This window comes from Podarcis cretensis, assembly GCF_951804945.1.
Source record: "Podarcis cretensis genome assembly, chromosome: 2".
Lineage (NCBI taxonomy): Eukaryota > Metazoa > Chordata > Lepidosauria > Squamata > Lacertidae > Podarcis > Podarcis cretensis.
In genome coordinates, this window is record NC_137171.1 from 52,741,322 (window position 1) to 52,761,625 (window position 20,304).

Consider the following 20,304-nt stretch of genomic DNA (forward strand, 5'->3'; position numbering starts at 1 on the left):
GTTTGCACCTTCTTGCAGTAAAAATTGGCACCTGGAAGAGATCGACAGTCTACCCCCAACGAGTCTTTTCTTCTTCACTCCGCACTCTCCCCAAAGTCCCCGCAGGAGAGGAAGCTTAGTATTTCCAGCAAAATGGCTTTTATCGAGGTATTCTCAAGATCCTTGCAGTTTAAACTTCCTCATTGCCTCGAGCAGAGGCCGAAGGAGAAGGAGAAACATGAACTGTCATGGAAGGCGAAACGTACAACATGCTCCTGTGGGGTGACCTGAAATGAAAACTGTTCTTTAAAAAAGCATTAAAAAAAAGCATTTTCTACCTGTCTCACGACTTAAACTAGGGTCAACCTCTCTCTTAACTTTGATGCAGAGTTCTTCTTCGAATACGTGGTCGCCTATATATGTTTAAGCGACCTATTCGAATAAAAACTCTGCATCTATATGTGCTGGTAAGTAAACCTGCACCTGTCTCTTTCTCTCACACATACTTAATACATATATAAATATATATATATATATTTATGCATATATGTGTGTGTGATGCAGCTTTAATTTCCAGCACATAAAACAAGCCAATCTTCAGTGAGCCCTTTAACCAATGATAAAACCTTAACATCTGCCATATTCAAAAATGGCTGTTTAAGCAAGGCCAACTATAATTTCACCTGTCACGGGAGTTTCCCCGACCTAAACCAACATGTCCGCCTTGGTTCGCTCTGAGGAAAAGAAAACTGCCCAAAACAAAGATGGCCACCGCGCCGAACAATTTCTGCCCTCATCCAAAAGGGCTGCCGACTCCCGCAGTCCCTCTTCTGGCTTAGGGAGAGGCGGCCTAGCGGCTGAGGAGGAGAGGGAGGGGCGTGGCCGCTGCCAGAGAAGGGAGAGACTGGGGGGGGGGGAGAGGCGTGGCTTCTCTGAACCGGAAGTGCCGCGCTGCCTGTCTCCAGCTGGTTGTCATTTCGATCGGAGGCTCGGTCCTGTGGAGACGACGACGACGACGGTGGCGGCGGCGGCGGCTGAGGCGGCCGGGCCGGAGTGGCGAACCGGCGGATCGACAGAGTAGCCCAGCGCCTCGTGACTAAACAGGAGCCCCCCCCCCTGGTCCTCCCGCCTGAGAAACAGTTGTGTTACATGAGGGGAAAAGAACGACGCCGGGAGGAGCCGAGGCGGAGGAGAAGCAGCCGCAGCCTCAGCAGCAGCCGCCGCAGCCCCGGAGCATCAGCAGCGGGAGGAAAGGCAGGACCCCTGGGAGCCGCCACCGCCACCGCCGCCTCCCTCGCCGCCTCCTCCTCCACCCTCCGGAGCCAGGCTTGATATTGCCCCTCCCTGCTCTTTCGCCACCCAGCGATCCTCGTGACCCTCCCTCCCTTGAGAAACCGGCTCCCATGGGGGAGAGAGGAGCCCGGCCCCCCGCCAGCGCCATCCCCTCCCCGCCGGAGACTGCGCCCCTCCTGAGGTAAAAGTCCTTCTGCGGGGGTGGGGGTGAAATCCCTGCTCTCTTTCATTCTCCCCCCCCCCTGGAGGGAGCAAGGGCGGCATCAGCCCTATATATTCCTCCTCACCTTCCCCCACCTTCGAAAGAGGTTCGTCTCTCTTCTCTCCAACCCTCCCCACCCCACCCCCCGCTTTCTAAATATTCTCAGTCCAAGGATCTGAGCCCGATCTCTCCCCCCGCCCCGCTGTCGCACAATAAATTATTCTGCTGATGGCTTTAAAATGCCTAAACTCCGCTCGCCAGATATACTTATTTCAACCCCCCACCCCGCCCCCCCTCCAAACACTTGACTGCTGATTTTTCTGAGGTGAAAATTTTTCTCTGCAGGCAGCCAGGATTCATCTGAAGGACACACAAATATCGGATCATAATAGGAAGCGAGCTCGGAAAAGCAGCAACCAGGAACCCACCCAACCAGCGGCAGCAACAACAAGAATCCACCCTCCTCCTGCACAACTCAGTCCGTACACATACACACAACACGCAGTGAATGCAGATATCTAGAGATTAAAACAGAAACAAATCCTCACACCCTCCCCTGCTTTATATGGAAAGGACTTGTCAGAAGGGCATCCGCATAGAGCATATTATACATATAGTCCTACAAGGCAAAGGCAGTAGCAGCACAGGTTGGGGGGGTGGGGAAAGCTCTCCTGTACAACTTGCTCCACCATTGAAATCTTGAGGTAAAAATTTCAGATTTTTAGCAGCAAAGACTGTTAGAATAGATCACAGATATATATTAGATTATATAGAATTTATTAAATTATTCCAGATTTAAATATATTTTTGGAGCTGTGAAGGAGTGAGGAGCACCAGATGTCTTGGTATTGTTTCCATTAACGTGTACATGGGCAGGTTGAAGCGGCTGTTAAGGCAAAAAAGTTTTTTAAAAATCTTTTTAAAAAAGAATTCCCAGGAGCTTTCTTTCATCCCCACTTCATTCTTGTGCATTTCCTTTTAGAAAAAAAGGAAACCTCTTATTTTGTTAACCAAAGATTTACTTTCTATTCCTTCTGGATATTTGAAGGAAGTGAACACAAGTCTATCCATGTCAATATTTTAAGTGATCTCATTAATAAGATTCCAGGAATAATATCCAAATCAGATATCTCAAGTGGGTAGGTGGGAAAGAAAGGGGAGGTGAAAGATCTGTAGTAATTTTCAATTATCTTGCTTTAGTGGAAGAACAAAAACATTTTAAAGTTTTGTTTTGTTTTTTCTTTCCAGGCGGAATTAAAATCCTAAATAAAATAAATGGGGGATTACGGGTTTGGCGTGTTAGTGCAAAACAACACCGGGAATAAGTCAGCTTTTCCAGTCAGATTTCATCCACATCTGCAGCCTCCGCACCACCATCAAAATGCAACCCCCAGCCCCGCTGCTTTTATAAATAACACAGCTGCCAATGGCAGTAGTGCTGGGTCAGCTTGGCTCTTTCCTGCTCCAGCTGCCCATAACATTCAGGATGAGATTCTGGGGTCTGAAAAATCTAAAACTCAGCAACAGGAAAAGCAAGACTCCCTAGAAAAACAGCAGCTTTCCCCTAGTCAAAGTCAGGAAGCAGGCATGCTGCCTGAATCAGAGAAATCTAAATCTGAAGAAAACCAGGGGGATAATTCTTCCGAGAACGGCAATGGGAAGGAGAAAATAAGAATAGAATCGCCAGTGTTAACAGGATTTGATTATCAAGAGGCTACAGGGCTGGGTACTTCAAGCCAGCCCTTGACATCTACAGCATCTTCTCTGACTGGTTTCAGTAACTGGTCAGCAGCTATAGCTCCTTCTTCTTCAACAATAATCAATGAAGATGCGAGTTTCTTCCATCAGGGAGGGGTTCCTCCTGCTTCAGCTAATAATGGTGCTCTGCTGTTTCAGAATTTTCCACATCATGTCAGTCCTGGCTTTGGGGGTAGTTTTTCCCCTCAGATTGGACCCCTCTCTCAGCACCACCCTCATCACCCCCATTTTCAGCATCATCACAATCAGCATCAACAACAGAGAAGGTCTCCTGCAAGCCCTCATCCACCTCCATTTACGCATAGAAATGCTGCTTTTAATCAACTGCCTCATCTTGCTAATAATCTTAACAAACCACCTTCTCCATGGAGCAGCTACCAAAGCCCATCACCTACACCGTCTTCTTCATGGAGTCCCGGTGGCGGTGGTGGATATGGTGGGTGGGGAGGGTCCCAAGGGCGAGACCACCGCAGGGGACTGAATGGAGGAATCACACCCCTGAACTCCATCTCACCCCTGAAGAAGAATTTCCCAAGTAATCATATCCAGTTGCAGAAGTATGCACGGCCCAGCTCCGCTTTTGCTCCAAAATCTTGGATGGAAGACAGTTTGAACAGAGCTGACAATATATTTCCTTTTCAGGTGAGATTATTCTACTAATACTAAATAGAATATTCATAAATGTGTTAAATGGTTGCAGAAATAGCAAGACTCTGTTGTTTTTGCATGGTTTCTATTCTTAGAGCTGAGGACTTAATTTTAAAAATACACCTCTTGTATATAGTTTATCCTTTGACATTTCAGGCTTCATCTCTGAATCATGAATGTTCCGTATAGTGTTTGTCAGAGAAGTAACTATAGGCTAAGAGTGCATCTGTTATATAGGTAGTTTGCTGTCAAGTTAATGCACCTGATCAATAAAACAGTTGCAAGAGTGATTATTGAAATAATTCTTTTGTGGGGTGGATAAGTCCTAAAAAAACTGAGCAGCTGAAATGGAATCCCCCCCCTTTTTTTTACCATATGGCAATAGCATTATGTTTTCAGTACACAAGTATTGGATCCTAAAACTGGACTATCAGAAAATATGCCTATGGCTTTGTGAAATTTCTCCGTTCAATAGGAATGCATCTGTTAAAAAAAAAAAAAAAATAGTCCTCTGGGGTTTACAGTTTTCTTACAAAATGTGGAGCTGATCTCCTCCAGCAAGGGCAATAGATTTTGGTAGATTATAAGTCATTACTAAAAATAGATATACACTCGCTTCAGACATTGGCCTATGCTGTTCAAATGAGGCCATATGTTATCAGGAAAGAGGCTGTGTGCTTAAAATGTATTGGGAATTTGTCTCCAGTTTCTGAAGGTTAATTACTATTAAAAACAGCCAGCCATGTAATCAGTGAAAATCTGGACAATGGCAATTTTATTTTTTATTTTAGAATTTGTGATTAAGCTTGGTGGGTTTAATTTTTCTTATAAAGAGGATTTTGAAACCTAAGGATTCATGGGTGGTGTGTGAAAAAGCAAAGATTGCAAAATTTTTGTTGCATTTCTAGGCATGGTATAAGCAAAAAACATGGTGTGACCTAGTTTTGTTGTAATTTGGGATAGGAAAACCGGTAGATCAGAAGAAACCTATACTTGACTTAAATACAGTCTTAAAGATCTAAATATATTTTATAATCTAGTTATACTGCACAGAGAAGTGGAAGTTCTTGTATTATCTTGCATGCAGTTCTCTGGTAAAAATACTATCATTAATGAGACTTTTTAGTTCATGCTGTATAGCCAGAAGTCTTGAAATAATTTTTCAGACTGGAAGTGTATAAAAGGCTCGTGTAGAAGACCAAATTTAACCTTGGAAACCATTAGCACTGCCACTGCAGCAAGCTCTGACTTCCTGTTTAATTCATTCTGTACTGTGACAACGTAGCTACACTGTGACAGAATAAGACTGTGTCCTTACTCCTGTAGTTAAGGCCTCAAATCTATGAATGTCAGAGATGGAAATTTTCTGTTGGTGTACTGGCACACCATTTTTGGGTTGCTGCTCTTGGGGCTATGGTCTGTATCTTGACACATGCTTTTCTTATATTGTATTGTGGTCAAAAATAATTTGTGGCAGTAGGTTGTTGTCTGTTTACTTAAGCAGTAAACAGAAGGCCATGGCAAGACCAAGTCTGATGTTTTCTTGTGCCTAGCAAAAGAAAGGTATTTTAATGAAACGGTTTCCAGTTTGTCACTGCTTGAGTTCTGTGATGAGCAAGACAAGAGCAGGACTTCAAAAGAAGAACCTAGCACTCAAGCAAATCCTCTTACGAATTTTAAAATAATCTTGGACATTTACCTTTTCTAGTATAAAATCCATAATGCTTTTTTTCTTTGCACAAATAACTAAAAAATAAATGAATTGGCCCTCTTTGTTCAAGTAAGCATGCAAGGTATATGCAATTCAAAACAAAATGTGCAATATAAAGTGTGTTTGCAAAGCTTTACATAAACGAAAGGCCCTAAATGCATCAAATCAGGGCTGTCTCTGGACCTATAATTGCCAGAATCTTCTTGGGCCCATGTTTAGTATCACTACACACAAACTATCTTGGCAGCTATAACAAAATGGCTTAAATAGATGGCAGTGTTACTTGATCGTGACTAACCCATTCACTGGGTGACCTCTTGCTATTTTAACATACACAGGTAGCTTCCTAATATAAGTCGGCTCTTCTATAAAGAGGGGTTTTGCAATGTTTATATAAATATAATAAGTGCAGAATCTCTTTTTAGTCTCATCTGAATGCCTTTTGAAATACAAAATCCATATCCTTGAGGGATTTTCTCTTATAGCGAAAGATCCTCTGTTAGAAGTATAGAGCTGGCTTTCTTTTTGAAGGATGTTGGCTTTAATGTTTATGTAGATATTTTACAGGAATGTAGTTTAATTATATATATTCACCTATACTGCAGTTCATCATGACATTATGTATAAATCTAGGGTACTGTAAACAGGAGGATGGTAACTGGCTGTTAACATGCACTCTGGATAATAGTCCAGTGGTCAGAGTGTTAGGCTCGGGTCTCTTAATTATAAGCACATAGGCCTAAATTCTTCTGCCACAAATTAGGAATAAGGATTTGATGCTTTAAGGGCACTTGAGAACAAATCAAATTCTACCTACCTTGAACAGTATAGCAGTACATAAGGACCAAGTGCTTGACTGTTGATATTAATGTGATGCCAAAATGTATGTCCGGTGACATAATCCAGTCCTGCCCCTAGTAACAGCTGTTGGCACTGCTGCATCACTGTTTTCCTGGATGGGATGCTGCATTGCTGTATGAGAGTTCCCGTACTGTGCTGCTGGGGAGGGGATCGGAACACAACCAGTTCCACAATGCAGCATTTTTGAACTTTGGAGGGATTCCTGGAAGTGTGAAAGCTCATACAATGTATGCAACTAATTATGATTCTTGGGGATATCCCTGGTTGGATATCAAGGATATCCCTAGTGCCATCTTATTAGGGTAGGACGCCATTATGTCTGCAGCAGTGTAAAGCAACGTTTGGTCTGCTTCAACTGAAGCGGACCTATAGACTCGGGTTGCAAATAAATGTGCCCAGACACTTTAAAGCAGATATGCAGGTTATTTCTCAGCTATAGCCAGTACCAATTCTCCCCTAATGAATAGATACGCAGGCGGGTGGGGGGAGGGCGGGTAGCAGCTGGACGTGGATGGGCTGGCTTTCCTGCTTGTCTATCTGCCCACATGGTGGTGGTTAAAGGTCTGTAAAATAGTGTGAATTGTCCTTCTGTGGTTTCTCAACCAAAAAATACAACATAGAGCAATATGAACTGTGCTTTTGGTTCACTGTTATCTTAGTTCTGGTCTCTAAAGACACAAAGGGAGAAGAAAGCTGCACACAGAGCCAGTGTAAACTGCAGTGCAGTTTGAATCCAGAAATGCAGCACAGAGCAATAGAGTGAGTGCATGTGGCTCTCTCCCTTTTGCCAGCAGTCTTTTAAACTATAAAGGGTATGCATGCATTTGACATGCCAGTGCATAGTATTTCTGGCCTGGTAGAATGGGAGATTACTCGTGGCAATGGGAGATTACTTACGTTGTTAGGCCTGCTTCAAATGCTGGAGCTTGGTCTTGCAAAAACACAGTGGTGGATAATAGAAAGGTAAGTGATTGCTCTGTATTTGTTTGTAAGCATGCCGTAAAAGCAAAAACATCATTATGGTTGTAGAAATAAGGTCCTGGCTAGAATAATGTTGACTAGATTCTGTAATATGACCTGCTTGTAATTCTCAAAATACAACGCAGCTGTCAATGCAATATACTTTCACTGAGAAAATGTATGCAAAGCACTTTGAACATTTGAAAATGCTAGATAAACCATGTGAGAAAGCAGGATATAATTAATAATATAATACTACATGCCATCTCTTTGCAATATTTCCTTTTTTAAGAAAGGCACACAAGATCATACCATTTAGCAGAAAATGGAGGCTGAGTGATTCAACTAAAGATTAATTTTCATATTGATTTAAAAACTTTTTAAAATCCTATGAGTGTAGTGTTAGCTTATTATTCATTGAAGAATAAGAAGTTATTCTTAAATAGAACTTTATCTTGCATAATAAGGCAACTATTTGGACATCTGAGGAAAAAGTTGGCAATGGTGCGTTATTTTTTTGGATGTTTCACTGAACTAAGCGGAGCTTATTTCTGAGTATAAGATTGCACTCCTGGTGTCTTATTGTCTTTTAAAGATCTCATTGTCTTATTTTCCATTGTGTCACTGTTTGAAGTCAGCAGTATAATAGACTTGGTCATAGCAACTGCTTTTTGCTGATGCTCTGCCCTCATGTTTACAAAGATTTTCTTCTGTATACTTCTTCATAAAAGTGGGACACCTTGCCTGTTTAGCAATAAAGAAGGTTAAGGTTGAGATAGGAAGATATATTATTGATGACAGAAAGAATGCAATTCTATATACTTAGCTTACATTAGAGCAGACTATTGAAATACCTTGAATCTATTAACTGAAAATACATCTGCTAAACATACTCACAGACTTCTTGCTGTTAAGACATTTCAAACAAAAGTTCAGATTCTGATCTTTTCCCTGGGTAACTCCACTGAAATCTGTAGGGCTGCTTTCACACAAGTGGTTTCTCAACAGCTAGCAAAGTGTTGATGGTTTTCTCCTGCTGTGGCTATTTATGATAAAATCTCATAATTTGAATCAAGAGTTGTAAAGACAGATTTAGAATTTTTATCTCATTTGGTCTTAATTTCCCTATCCTTGAATCACTTCCTGGCACCAGGGTTTTCAAGTGGCCTTTATAAGGAAGTTTTGGAATGATTCTCATATTCATATAAATAAACAAGTTACTCTGATGGACAGCAAGGAGCTAGGAGGACAACAGGGGACAGCATTTGTTTTATACACTTCCCAAACAGGCCCAAATTGGATTCAGTGCATTTAACAAACAAACAAAAAACAACTGGCTATACATGTGCAAGATTTACCTAGAACCAGACTGGGAGAACATGAACAAGTCACTCCAACTCATAAAACTCAAAAGTTGTTCAGCAAGAGTCAGACGGTTTTGCTTAAGCAATAAAGGCTTTTGCAATATTTTCCCTCTCTCTTCTTTAATATAGCCAAAACTTCAGTGCATTTAAGAACCTCTATTTAAAATCATGTCATTGAAAGAGCTGTGGAAGGAAGGTAGAACATAATGATAGAGACAAGGTACCAACCATGGCGAGAGGGGCTGAAGCAGTCTTTTTGGTCTGTAAAATGAAATATTTATATTCCTTTTGCTCCTCTCCTTGTCCTGCATTTTTCAGAGTGGTAGACATGAGTGAGAAAGAACCACTTATCTAGGATACCTCTTAGGTGATAAGGATTATTTAAATAATAGTTTTTAGATAAGTTTCAGAAACCCAAGAGTTGTTTTTAAATTCAGGTGTGTTTATATGTACAGAAGCAGTGCATAAAATATGATGAGTTAACATATGCTTATTCTTTAAACAATGCTTCAATTAAATTGCTTACATCATCAGCAAACCTTGTTACTGAAGCCTTAATCTTCAAAGAACTCTCACTTTAAAAGACACACCACAGCCTTTGCTACAAGCAAGTTTGTCACACCCAGACAGGCTTTTGATTCCACACTGTTTGGCATTCATGTTGGCAATTTATGGATTAGATTGCCTCACCCTGGGAAACACAATATAGAAACATTCAGCAGTAACTATCAGGTGATATGGGTGCAAACTGTGACACATCGTGACCTTTAGTCTGTGTGTATGCATGTTCTACGGAGTAAGAGTAGAATGAAATCGTACAAGCATAGGGACGCCATATGGTGCAAGGGGTTACGCAAAAAGTAGATGTCATAATTTTATGTTCTTCTTGCACCACTGAATTTTTATACAACTGCAGAACCTAGTGCCACTGCTTGAATTACAGGGGTCCAGAATCCTTACCATATGTGACATCCTAATAGTGACTATTTTAAAAAACTTTTAGAGACATTATTTGTCTATTTGGCTAAAAGTGAAGAGCTTCAGAGAGTAGAGCCTGTGGATTTCATTAAGGGCCACCCAACCCTCCCATCAAATGAGCACTGGAAGGGATCTCCCATTTTAAGTATTGCTGTGCTTGTGGAACACAGATGATGACAGATTTAGTTTTGAAAGTGCAAGCACTCTGCCTGAATCCAGAGCAAGATTTCACTGCCTACTGCAGGAAAAATTGCTGAAGTTCTAAAGTTGTGTTTGCACCAAAGCTTCTTGAAAGCAGAGATGTGCCATAATTATTTGTGACTCTTATTTATAATATGTTCAAGAGTATCACGATGCATGCTCTGTATGCAGCAAACCTCAGGAGTATGCAGTCTTTAATAGTGCTTTCAGGTTTCTTTCTCTTTTAAAGAGAGCCTTTCTGTCGTTTGAAGTATGATTCAAGCTGGTGTGTGTGTGTGTGTGTGCGCATGTGTGCGCACACCCACACAATTTTAAAATGGAAATTATGGATTGGTACCTGTGTGTGGAGCAAGAACTCCTGCAAATTTGGCTCAGTTGTGCAATCTCTGCATTAAAATATGTCCCCTTGTCCTTTTGGAGGCTGATAAGCAATGGCACATGTTTCAAAATGATTTCAACCTTGAGGAAAGACACCAACCATTTTTTTCTCTTTCAGATGAAGTTATAGCACAGTGCAGAATATTAATTGACACCATTTAGTGTATATTAAGCAAATATCTGATGATTACTACCATCAGTGTTTAGTTTTACAAAAATCTTTTTTAAACCGTGAGGTTTAATTAATTACTTAGAAGTGTCTTGCATCTTGACTAAATGTACAAAATGCATGATGATACTGGTATGTCTCTGAGAAACAGCTGCTATTTCCTTATCGGTTGACAGCCTTCTATTCTTTAGTGGTAGAAAGCAGTTATTTAGTAATGTACCGGTAATCTTTATTAGTCAGGCTCTTATTGGCACAATTACTTGCTTGTTCTTTGTAGAATTTCCAATTCAATATCCTTTGAACCACCTGTTAAAGCAACACTACAGATACATTATAGCAAACTGTAGTAAATAAACACAAGTGTTCATGCTTTATTGTGCTGCTGATCACCTGTTTACTTATTTATTATGCCCATATAGTCATCAGACTTGATTAATTCATTCATATAGGTATTTTGAGGTTAGCACAGTGACTTGATGTGGTGTCCAATGGGATATTGGTGGAGGGCAATGACTATTGTTTTCATCCCCCCCCCCCCCAATAGAGCCAATTTGTGTTTATTTTAAAGGGAAGCTATGCAACCACTCCTCATATTTGACAAACATTGCACCTGTTTTTGTACTTCCCCATCCACACCAGAATACAAACAACCCCAGAAGAAATGGTCCTTTGGATGGAGAAAACTGGCTCAGTTTCCAGGGGACCTAGGCAAGAGCACACTGTTCCTATTATATAGAAAAAAAAGTAAGAGCCATGTTGTATGGTAACCCTCTTGTACTGTACCACTTCAGAATGAACACGTGAAGCTCTGCATTGGCATATTAAGCCCTATCTACTCCAGCTAGCAACAGCTCTTCTAGGGTTAAAAAAAATGGTGCCCTACCCCTGAGCACCCCTCCCGCAATGAAGCAAACATTTGCTTCACAGAGATAAATGGATTTTGTTTTTGAGTGTTAAAACGTGAGACAGAAAGTAGAATTGCAACTGACTTGCACATCTCTTCTTTGTACCCTTAGTGGTTGATTTTGAGTTTTTTTGTTTTGTTTTATTCCGTACTTGTACCTCTAGTGAAACTGTTTGATAGCCCGTTAACATGATTAAGCATGGTTTTGCCAAAGCACAAATCATTTTCTGCGCTAGGCATGGGACAAGTGGAAGTGTGGATGAGGCTTTAGGCTCCTAGTTGCATGCTTATCTTCAGACATACTCCTTCTGATAGCAGGGACTATGTTGCTTCACACTTGCAAAGGATGGGTCCATCCATATGCAGAGTGAGTGGTCATCCTTTGCAAGTGTGAAGCAACATTTCTTGAATTGGGTAGCAGGGACATACTATATTCTATTTCTTCTTGGCCATAAGGCATGTTTTATTTCAGAACTGTGCATATGGCAGCTTAATACATTTTTCCTATAAAGCTATCCTGGCTTAAATTTCAAGATATTGATTAAATATGAAGAATCCTCCTGGAAAGATGTGAAGTGATCTGTCTATACAGAATGTTAAGAAATTGTTATGGAAGAATACCAGTAACTCTAGACATGTCAGCCTCCCTTTGACAAGAAAAGAAAATAGGTTGAGATCTTCCTAGAGGTGGGAGTGGCAGAATAGTTCAGACTATGATGAGATTATGTGCTTTAAATTAAATAAGAAGGAACAGTGTGAAGTCAAAAGTCTGTAAAAATAGACAGTGCCCTATTAGTTTTCCTGTAAGTCATGTAGAGGGAACCTGCACAGCACCCATCTTCTTACCCAGTCATATCCATATGTAAGTTAGGTTTGGTGAAAGGCTGCTGAGTTTATCTCATAGGAGTTTCTTGTATCTCCTAAGAATGGTCAGACTCTCATTGGTTTTTAAGTATATGTCTGCTGAAACAGGATGTAAGAAATGCTCACTTGTCAAAGCTATGCTTTCCTGGATCTCCCTGTGTTTTTACACAGTGACTTGAATGTCTTCATAACTTTTCTTGATACATGAATACAGATACTGTTGCAAGATGTGGCAGGTCTAAAACTGGCATCACACCTACTTGATGTTCACAACTCATTAATTATGACAACTGGATGACTAATTCCAAAGAGCTTCAAACCTTTCCTTGATGTTCTGTTCTAATGCTTGATGTTCAAAATTAAATAGGTATTTTTTTACTCAATCACGTGAGTTTTGGCTGGTGCAGAAACTTGCAAGTGCTGTCATTTTGAATACAGTGGTGCCCTGCAAGACGAATGCCTCACAAGACGGAAAACCCGCTAGACGAAAGGGTTTTCCGTTTTGGAGGTGCTTCGCAAAACGAATTTCCTATGGGCTTGCTTCGCAAGATGAAAATGTCTTGCGAGTTCCTGCGGTTCCCCCCCCTTTTTCTAAGCCGCTAAGCCGCTTATCCGCTAAGCCGATAAGCCGCTAATAGCGCTAATAGCGCTAAGCCGCTAAGCCGTCAAGGGGCTTGCTTCGCAAGACGAAAAAACGGCTAGACGAAGAGACTCGCGGAACGGATTAATTTCGTCTTGCGAGGCACCACTGTACTATTGTCAGTACCCTGGTTATATTAAATGGGAGGGTAATGTCTGTCTCAGCCATGAGCTCTGCTGACCCATAGCAGAACCCATGAGTTCTCCACTGTACTTAGCATATATGATAAGAGTAAGTAGCGTTTTAACTAAAATGGAAAAGAGCATTCTAAAAATGTTCTTAAAAATTATGCATTGCCTTGGAATGTGGACCATGCTTTTATAGTCTCTCTTTGTTGTTTTGTGAAATAACTTGTTGCCTTTTTTTTTTTTTTACCATGGGTGAACTAAGGTTATCTTTCCTGGTTGAGAAGATGGAACCTGTGTAGGCTCCTCCATTTGAGTGACAGGTATTAGGGACCAATAGAGCTCTCCTCTATTTTTCACAAGTTTTTGACTTCCTTTTGTTCCTTCTTTCTGACTTTAGAACATGCTGATCACAGTCTAGTCAAAGTCCAAAATTGTACACTAAGCCACATTACCTTCTCTAATGGGAACATAAGCGTTGATGTTCCATTGGCTTGCTTTCCAGCTATGAATTCACTTTTAAGTATGAACATATCTAAAGGAAATGACCTCCTTGTAGGTCTGTTAGGATCTTGTAATGCTAAAAATATGTTTAGCTCTATTCACCATTGGACTTTCCCAAAACTTTCCTTATACGCAATTGCAGTATATTGGCCTGTGTGCATGTTTCTTCTATGGCTTTAAAAAAAAACTTTGGCATCATTGAACTTGCCCATAAAGGGCCTAGTGATTAACTTGCAAAACACAAGTTAATCTCTCTAGATAACCTGAAATATTGTATTTCTTCTGGAAGTTGTTTCTATGAGATGAGAGCAAAAGAATGTGTGTATAAAATAAGATAAATTCTTTTTACTTTAAGGTAGGCTATTTCAATCTGGGGTTTCAGCCTGCTTTGGGACTGGAAACAGCCTTTATCACTTTTGTGGATTATTTACATCAGAAGATGGAAGGTGGACTGTGTTCCTGTTGGTTCCTCTGGACTTTTCAGTCACAATCAGTACCATTGACCAAGGGGGTAGGGCTTGGGTGCACTGTTAAGTAGGCTCTGCTTATTCCTTCTGAGACAGGGCTCAGAAAATAATGCTGGGGCAGGTACTGTTCCTCCCTGTGGTGAGTTGCCTGCAGGGTTCATTCCTTGTTCTTCTTAAGCATCTACATAAAAGCTCTGGGTGAACGGACACAGTTGAAGCTGAAGCTGGAAATCTCCAATTTTGAGATCTGGGCTATATAGTCATCAGTGTGCAGATACATAGGCCTTTCTCATTTTCATCTGATCCTAGGGAGACAGTAAGGAAATAAGGTGGTAAGAAATTGAGATGGATATGCATTTTAAACTCGAAAACTGTGTATACTAACAAAGCTCAGCATCAACAAGGTCTGTTGCTTCAAGCATTGACTTAATAATTTACTTTTCATCTTTTCCCTTGTTGGGGAGTAAAGCAAGTTTTGATGGAGAATTATATTTTAAAAATATAATTCTTCTATAGGATTGCCATGCTTTTATTACTTACCTGGCCTCTTGAAAATGGGTGTAAGAGATGAGCTGGTATTTAACTTGGCATGTCTCTACTGACTTTGGAAAATTATAGCTTGACCTCAAGGTTAGGGAGCAAAGAACTGCAAGCAGGGCTCGTGTGCATAGTTAAACAAAGCCTTGCTGCTAATCCCATGTCCCGAGTAAGTTCACAATAACTTTACTTTCTTTTAGGACAGAAACATTTTAAAAAAAAATTTTTTTAGGTAGTTGAGTTTAAATAGACTATCTGGGACTAATGTTATACCCGTTAAAACAACAATGAGAAATTTGAAATATAAAACAGTGAGCACATCTTAGCAGGCACGCCAACTCTTTGTTGGATATTGTTGAGGGGGCCTGGTGCATGTCACACACATGTGATGCCGTGCATGCTGCACTTTGCAGCACCTCCAGAGTGCTCTGCCTCCTCCAGATTGACACAACGTTGAACATTCTGTTTAGTTGGGTATTTGTTGTTTCGGTCAAGAGTGAACTATGAAAGTACTTGCTAAGTGATGGTTTTGGCTATTGTATGTGAGAAATACTTGGGAAGTGTGTTACAGATGACAACATGGTAATGCCTTCACTGCAAGTCATTGTGCCTCAGTTAAATATCTATGTACCGTAAATTCCATTGTTGGTCTCGCTACACTGAATGGAATTTCAGTGTATGCAGTATTCTTGTTATCTGTAACACTAGGTAATGTGGAATACCAATATTTGAAGTAAGTAGAATTTCAAGACTTGCAGTTTTTATTGAACTGCATCTGACCAGAAACTACTGATAACTGTATAGCACAGAGCAAATGACATTATGTACTGCACTGCTGCATTTCAAGTAAATAGATGAGCTCTTTGGGCTTTAAATGCTAGGAGGATGGTTTTGAGATTATGGTCATAAAAAGTTGTTTGTAATATTTAAAAATGCTTCAGATTTTAAAAGAATTATTTATACCTTTGTATAACATGCGGGGGGGGGGGGTGGGGTACAAGCATCAATATATCCTATCAGTAGAGTAAAAAAATAAAAGAAAAAGATAAGAAATGTAGGAGAGTAAAAATTTAGCTCAATGAGAATGTTTCCCACTTGGACTATTTCACCACTTCGTTTATATCAATATGACTGTTTGGAAATACATAACTAGTTATGTTTTACTCTAATTGCATAAAGAACTAAATATAATTGTTTTATGAAACTACTTTTACTGAGGCTTGAAGTCTGTGGTTTTAAATCAGCATTTGACGTGTCAAGCTGATGAAATCTGGCAAACATGGCCTTGCATCAGATAGGGTTATATTTTTATTATTTTGTTTATTATTCTCATATTGTGATTCTACCTTCCAAACAGGACTGGTGGTAGCTCTTGACTGACTTAAATTTGCTTCAATATATTTTGGATATTTAAACTGCATTTCCATCCGGAGTGTGCTTAAGGTAGTTTACAACAACCTAACAAAACACACAGCAAAAAATCAATGCAAAGTATCAATATAATTACATACAGTGACAGCAAAACTATCCATGTTGAGACTTGAGAACTAAAATGTATTCTAAAATAAGTAAGTGTTCAGTTGACAGCTAACACCATATGATGTAGCCTTGGAGACCTCCCAAAAAAAGTATTCCAGAGCTGCCATACTACACTGGAAAATTCCCATTTTGGGTATACGTATCTAATTATCCATGGAAAGGTAGCCTATTGGAGATCCCTAAGAGTAGTGGAATTTTATATGAGAGAAAGTGTTGTCTAAAACACACAACATATTTAAGGTCATCATTTAGTGACATTGAATTCTGAAATGCTTTTCACTAGGTCTTGATTTGCCTTAAGTACTGAAAAAAACACCTTTTTGGATATTTTTTTAAATATGAGGTTGTTTTGAACTGCATTATTTGTAGAACTGATTTTGCCTTACTTATTGTGTATTTGATATGATTGTATTCATCAAAGTACTGTTCACTTGTTTTTAATGCTTCGTTATTGTGAGCCATTTTGAGCTCAACTTCGTTGCAAAAGTGGCATGCAAATATTAAATCAAACTAAATTGTGTTAAAGCAATCTTTATGCTACAAATGAAAAATATTTACTCAAATGATGCAGACATTATATATTCTGTATCTTGTTTCTTGGTAGGAGTACCTCTGAATTAGGTTCAGATAACCTTCACTTCCCAACTTGAAGTTACAGTACTTTTGTTTCAAAATTATTGTGCTCCAAGGGACTGATCCAGTGTATACCCGCTTAACTTCAGTAAATGCTGCAGCCTGCAGTGCTTACAAACTGTTCTCTAAACCATTAATAGTTTGCTTTGCTCTAATCAATATAAGCTGATTCTGAGTATTTTATTAAATTGCTGCTTTAAAAAAATCTGTTTTGAAATGGTTTCTGGGTAGTTCTTAGTAGCATTCTCTTTAAACTGGTATTTGTGTTTTACTTGCAGGATCGCACGAGAACTTTTGACATGCATTCACTGGAGAACTCGCTAATTGACATAATGAGAGCTGAAAGTGATTCACTGAAAGGTAAACTTGGATTACTCTTTTCCTGCAATAAATAATTAGGCTGACATACTCGCACAAAGTATGAAGTTCAAGTATTTATAGAATAGCTAAAGCAGTTACTTCCCCCTCCTATTTGTTAGTTTGTCCAGACTCTGGACCTCCTTTTTCTTTTGCTTCAAGTGGAAGCCGTCAGTAAAACATTTGTGTGTGCTTAATGGCCTCCTTCGCATAATACCTCTTAAAAACACAGGCCATGTTTTCCAACATTGCTTTCTGAAGTGGCTTCAGATTAGCAACACTTTTAAAATGTGATTTAAAATTGAAGCCTTATCTGAAGATATGTAAAATGCACCTACCCTGTTTGCCTGCTTTCATCAGTATGATATTTTACAGTCTTGGGCAATCATGTTATACCATAGATATAATGTACAAGAGTCCTTTGAATATTAGGGGTTTTGTTGGAGTACAAGGTAACCAACTGACCTAGCCCTAGAGCTGTGTATGTACTGTCTGTCTGGTAAGCTGGTGGAAAAAGTGAGCTAAGCATATAAGTTACAGAAGTGATGAATTTTGGTTTGGATGAAGATGCCACTCAGTGTTGTTTCATTGTGCTTCCTCTATATTGTGATACACCTACAGAACAAGATGGTGCAGAATTTGCCCCTGAATTGAAGTTTAAGGTCCATTTAACTTGGGAAAGGCCAAATGCACTGGTTGCACTCCATAATTAACTTCTTTTCAATGACTCTTGGAATTATGGGAAAGGTAGTTCTCATGTTCCATCTCTGCTCCTAGGCCTGGTGATATGGGTAGCCTCTTTGACCATGGTAACTATATTTCCCATTATATGGATTGGCTCAAGCGTTCCTAGAACAACCAGGCCCAAGAGCAGGCTGAGGCCTCAACAATGGGGAACTATACTACTAGTAATTAGGGATATAGAAGTGCCCTGACTCCCCATTGTTCAGACTTGGAGCTGATTCGAAATCTTTTAAACTTTGGCATATGTGATGACAAAAGTATCTGTTGTCATTGAGCATTTTGTGTTTCTGCAGACTCCAGTTAATCTGTGCATTATGCAGAATGGATGATACTCCTAGTCCAAATTCACTGAAATCTTGTAAATTCTGACAATGACACTTTGACATTGAAAACTTTGTCAGAAACATCTTAGTGGGTACACATACTGCCTACTCTGGATGTAGAGAATAAATTAATAAATGTCTGCTGTCTGACAAAATGAACAATGCTTTTATCAGGTGAAAATGGTACGGCTTGAGGAATTGATGAAGTCACATAAATAACCATTCTTCTGTTCTGAAAATGGTTTGAATCAAAACATACCTGAAATATATTAATGTACAACCTCCTAGAAGCAGTATGTTAAGCAATACATTTGTCTTGTTTAGGGTCAGTGCTTAAGCAATAATCTTAACTTACATGTCTCGGGGTTTTATGTGTCAGACTCCCTTATTTATCTACTTTGTCCAAGGCTTTTGCTCTAGTTCATCACTGGCCTTGGCATGGCTAGAGCAGATTTACGGCCTTCCTGGAAAGTAAATTTCTTCTATTGTCTAGGTTCCTGGTAGTAATGGAATTAACTTACCCTTTAATAGTTCTTCTTGCCACAAAGAATCCCAAAATGTTTGACACAGTGGCTACCCAAAGTTGCTTCTACCCACTTCTGGGGTGAAAGCAGTAGCTACAACTGTCACCAAACCTAAATAGCTATTCAGGGTGGAAAATAAATTATCCAGGTGAAACATATGGGGGACCTGAGCAGCAGGTATGGTCTTTCCTCAAAGAGAAGAGAGCCAAATCCAGTTTCAGTTAGCTTCCTGCGCCATGGCCTTAAACTATGTGAAATGGAATCTTAATATATAACCATGTTGCCTCATGTGCAAGTACAAAATTGTCCTATCTTTGTAATTAATTACCTTGCAAGCTTATACTGATATCAAGTATATAACTTACATTATGCTGGGTGGAACCAGCTTATAGAAAACGCAATTTAGCAAGTGGTGTGGTGTAACTAGGCAACTCCCATGCCTTGAACAGTAGCAACGAACATACATTATTGTTTGATTTCAGTTACATAATACTGTTGTTGGGTTTCAGAGCCTTTCCAAGGACTGTCTCTTCTGTACCTTGCTTCTTGGGAGGAGTACCTCTGAATTTGGTTCAGATAACTTTCACTTCCTCATTTGAGTATCCACAACTGGCTAATGGCCTAGTTTGCAAATAACACTAAGCCAAACCATGGCTAAACATGAATGTGTGAGTCTGTGACTACTTGTAGCAAAAATTGCAGCTGCTTCATACCTCCCCTGGTCCTCCTGCTTCCAGGGGCATCCCAAAGCATTTTGGTGATTGAGACTAAATGCCCTGCTGCTGCCCCCACACCTGGGGTGTGTATGCACGAGGCTCTGCAAGGGCTTTTTCTCTTTCCACTCCACTGGTGGTGGTGGTGGTGGTGGTATGTAGGAAGGGATTTCCCCCCTTGCTGAGACTCCCTGCCCCGCAGCGAACTTTCCCATGGGCCTCCTTCTGCCCCCAGGGGCAGAGAGACCAGCAGCAAAGCAGAGTGGTGGAACTCCCCACTCTCGCCGAAACTAGGCGAGAGTGGGGCATTCCAGTGGTGGCAGAAGCAGTGGGGCAGGCTGGGTGCTGCCGCCTGCATTTCTGCCACCTGAGGCAGCTGCTTCACCCTGCCTCATTTGGGTGCCTGCTTTGCCTGCTGCCACACTGCCTGGAGCTTAACCATGGTTGGCTTAGCATTACATCTGAACCTGGGCTTGTGATTTGTCTTGCTCCAGATAAACCATAAGCTGTAGCTAATGGTTTGTTTGGGTGTGGGGGCGGGGGGGAATGGGACTTACAGCTCATGGTTTGTCTGGGGAATGCAAACCACCATGAGCCTTGATTTGGATGTGATTCCATGCTAGACCATGGCTTTGCTCCAGGAAGCATGGCAGTAGGATGACCAGAGGAGTGAAGTTGCTGCCATCTTTGCTGTGAATACATATATGCTTACACATTCGTCTTTAGCCATGGGTTGGCTTAGCATTACATGCAAACTGTGTCAGTGTCTTACTTAACTGAGTCTGTGGTCATCTTGTCATAGCAATCAGAACTGCTTGGTCTGGGAAATATTCTGTGTACTTTTAGGTGCTTCATCCTGATAAGAACTGCAGAAAAGGGACATGGTTTCCTTTCATAAATAAGTAATCTAGGTTAATTGGCCTCCAAA

General features: G+C 40.4%; 1 protein-coding gene across 3 annotated transcripts in view; it reads left to right on the plus strand.

Annotated features, from left to right (window-relative positions):
* Nucleotides 1-968: 968 nt before the first annotated feature.
* Nucleotides 969-20,304, plus strand: part of CPEB4 (cytoplasmic polyadenylation element binding protein 4) — a 53,454-nt gene continuing 34,118 nt past the window's right edge. The window contains exons 1-4 of one of the 3 annotated variants that reach the window (XM_079964800.1): nucleotides 969-1,453; nucleotides 1,820-2,178; nucleotides 2,723-3,874; nucleotides 16,994-17,075. In XM_079964800.1, coding sequence (XP_079820926.1) covers nucleotides 2,750-3,874; nucleotides 16,994-17,075 — 1,207 coding nt within the window. In that variant the 5' untranslated portion in view covers nucleotides 969-1,453; nucleotides 1,820-2,178; nucleotides 2,723-2,749. Of the gene's footprint in view, nucleotides 1,454-1,819; nucleotides 3,875-16,993; nucleotides 17,076-20,304 lie in introns of all 3 variants that reach the window. The other 2 variants (XM_079964801.1, XM_079964802.1) reach the window with 2 other exon arrangements.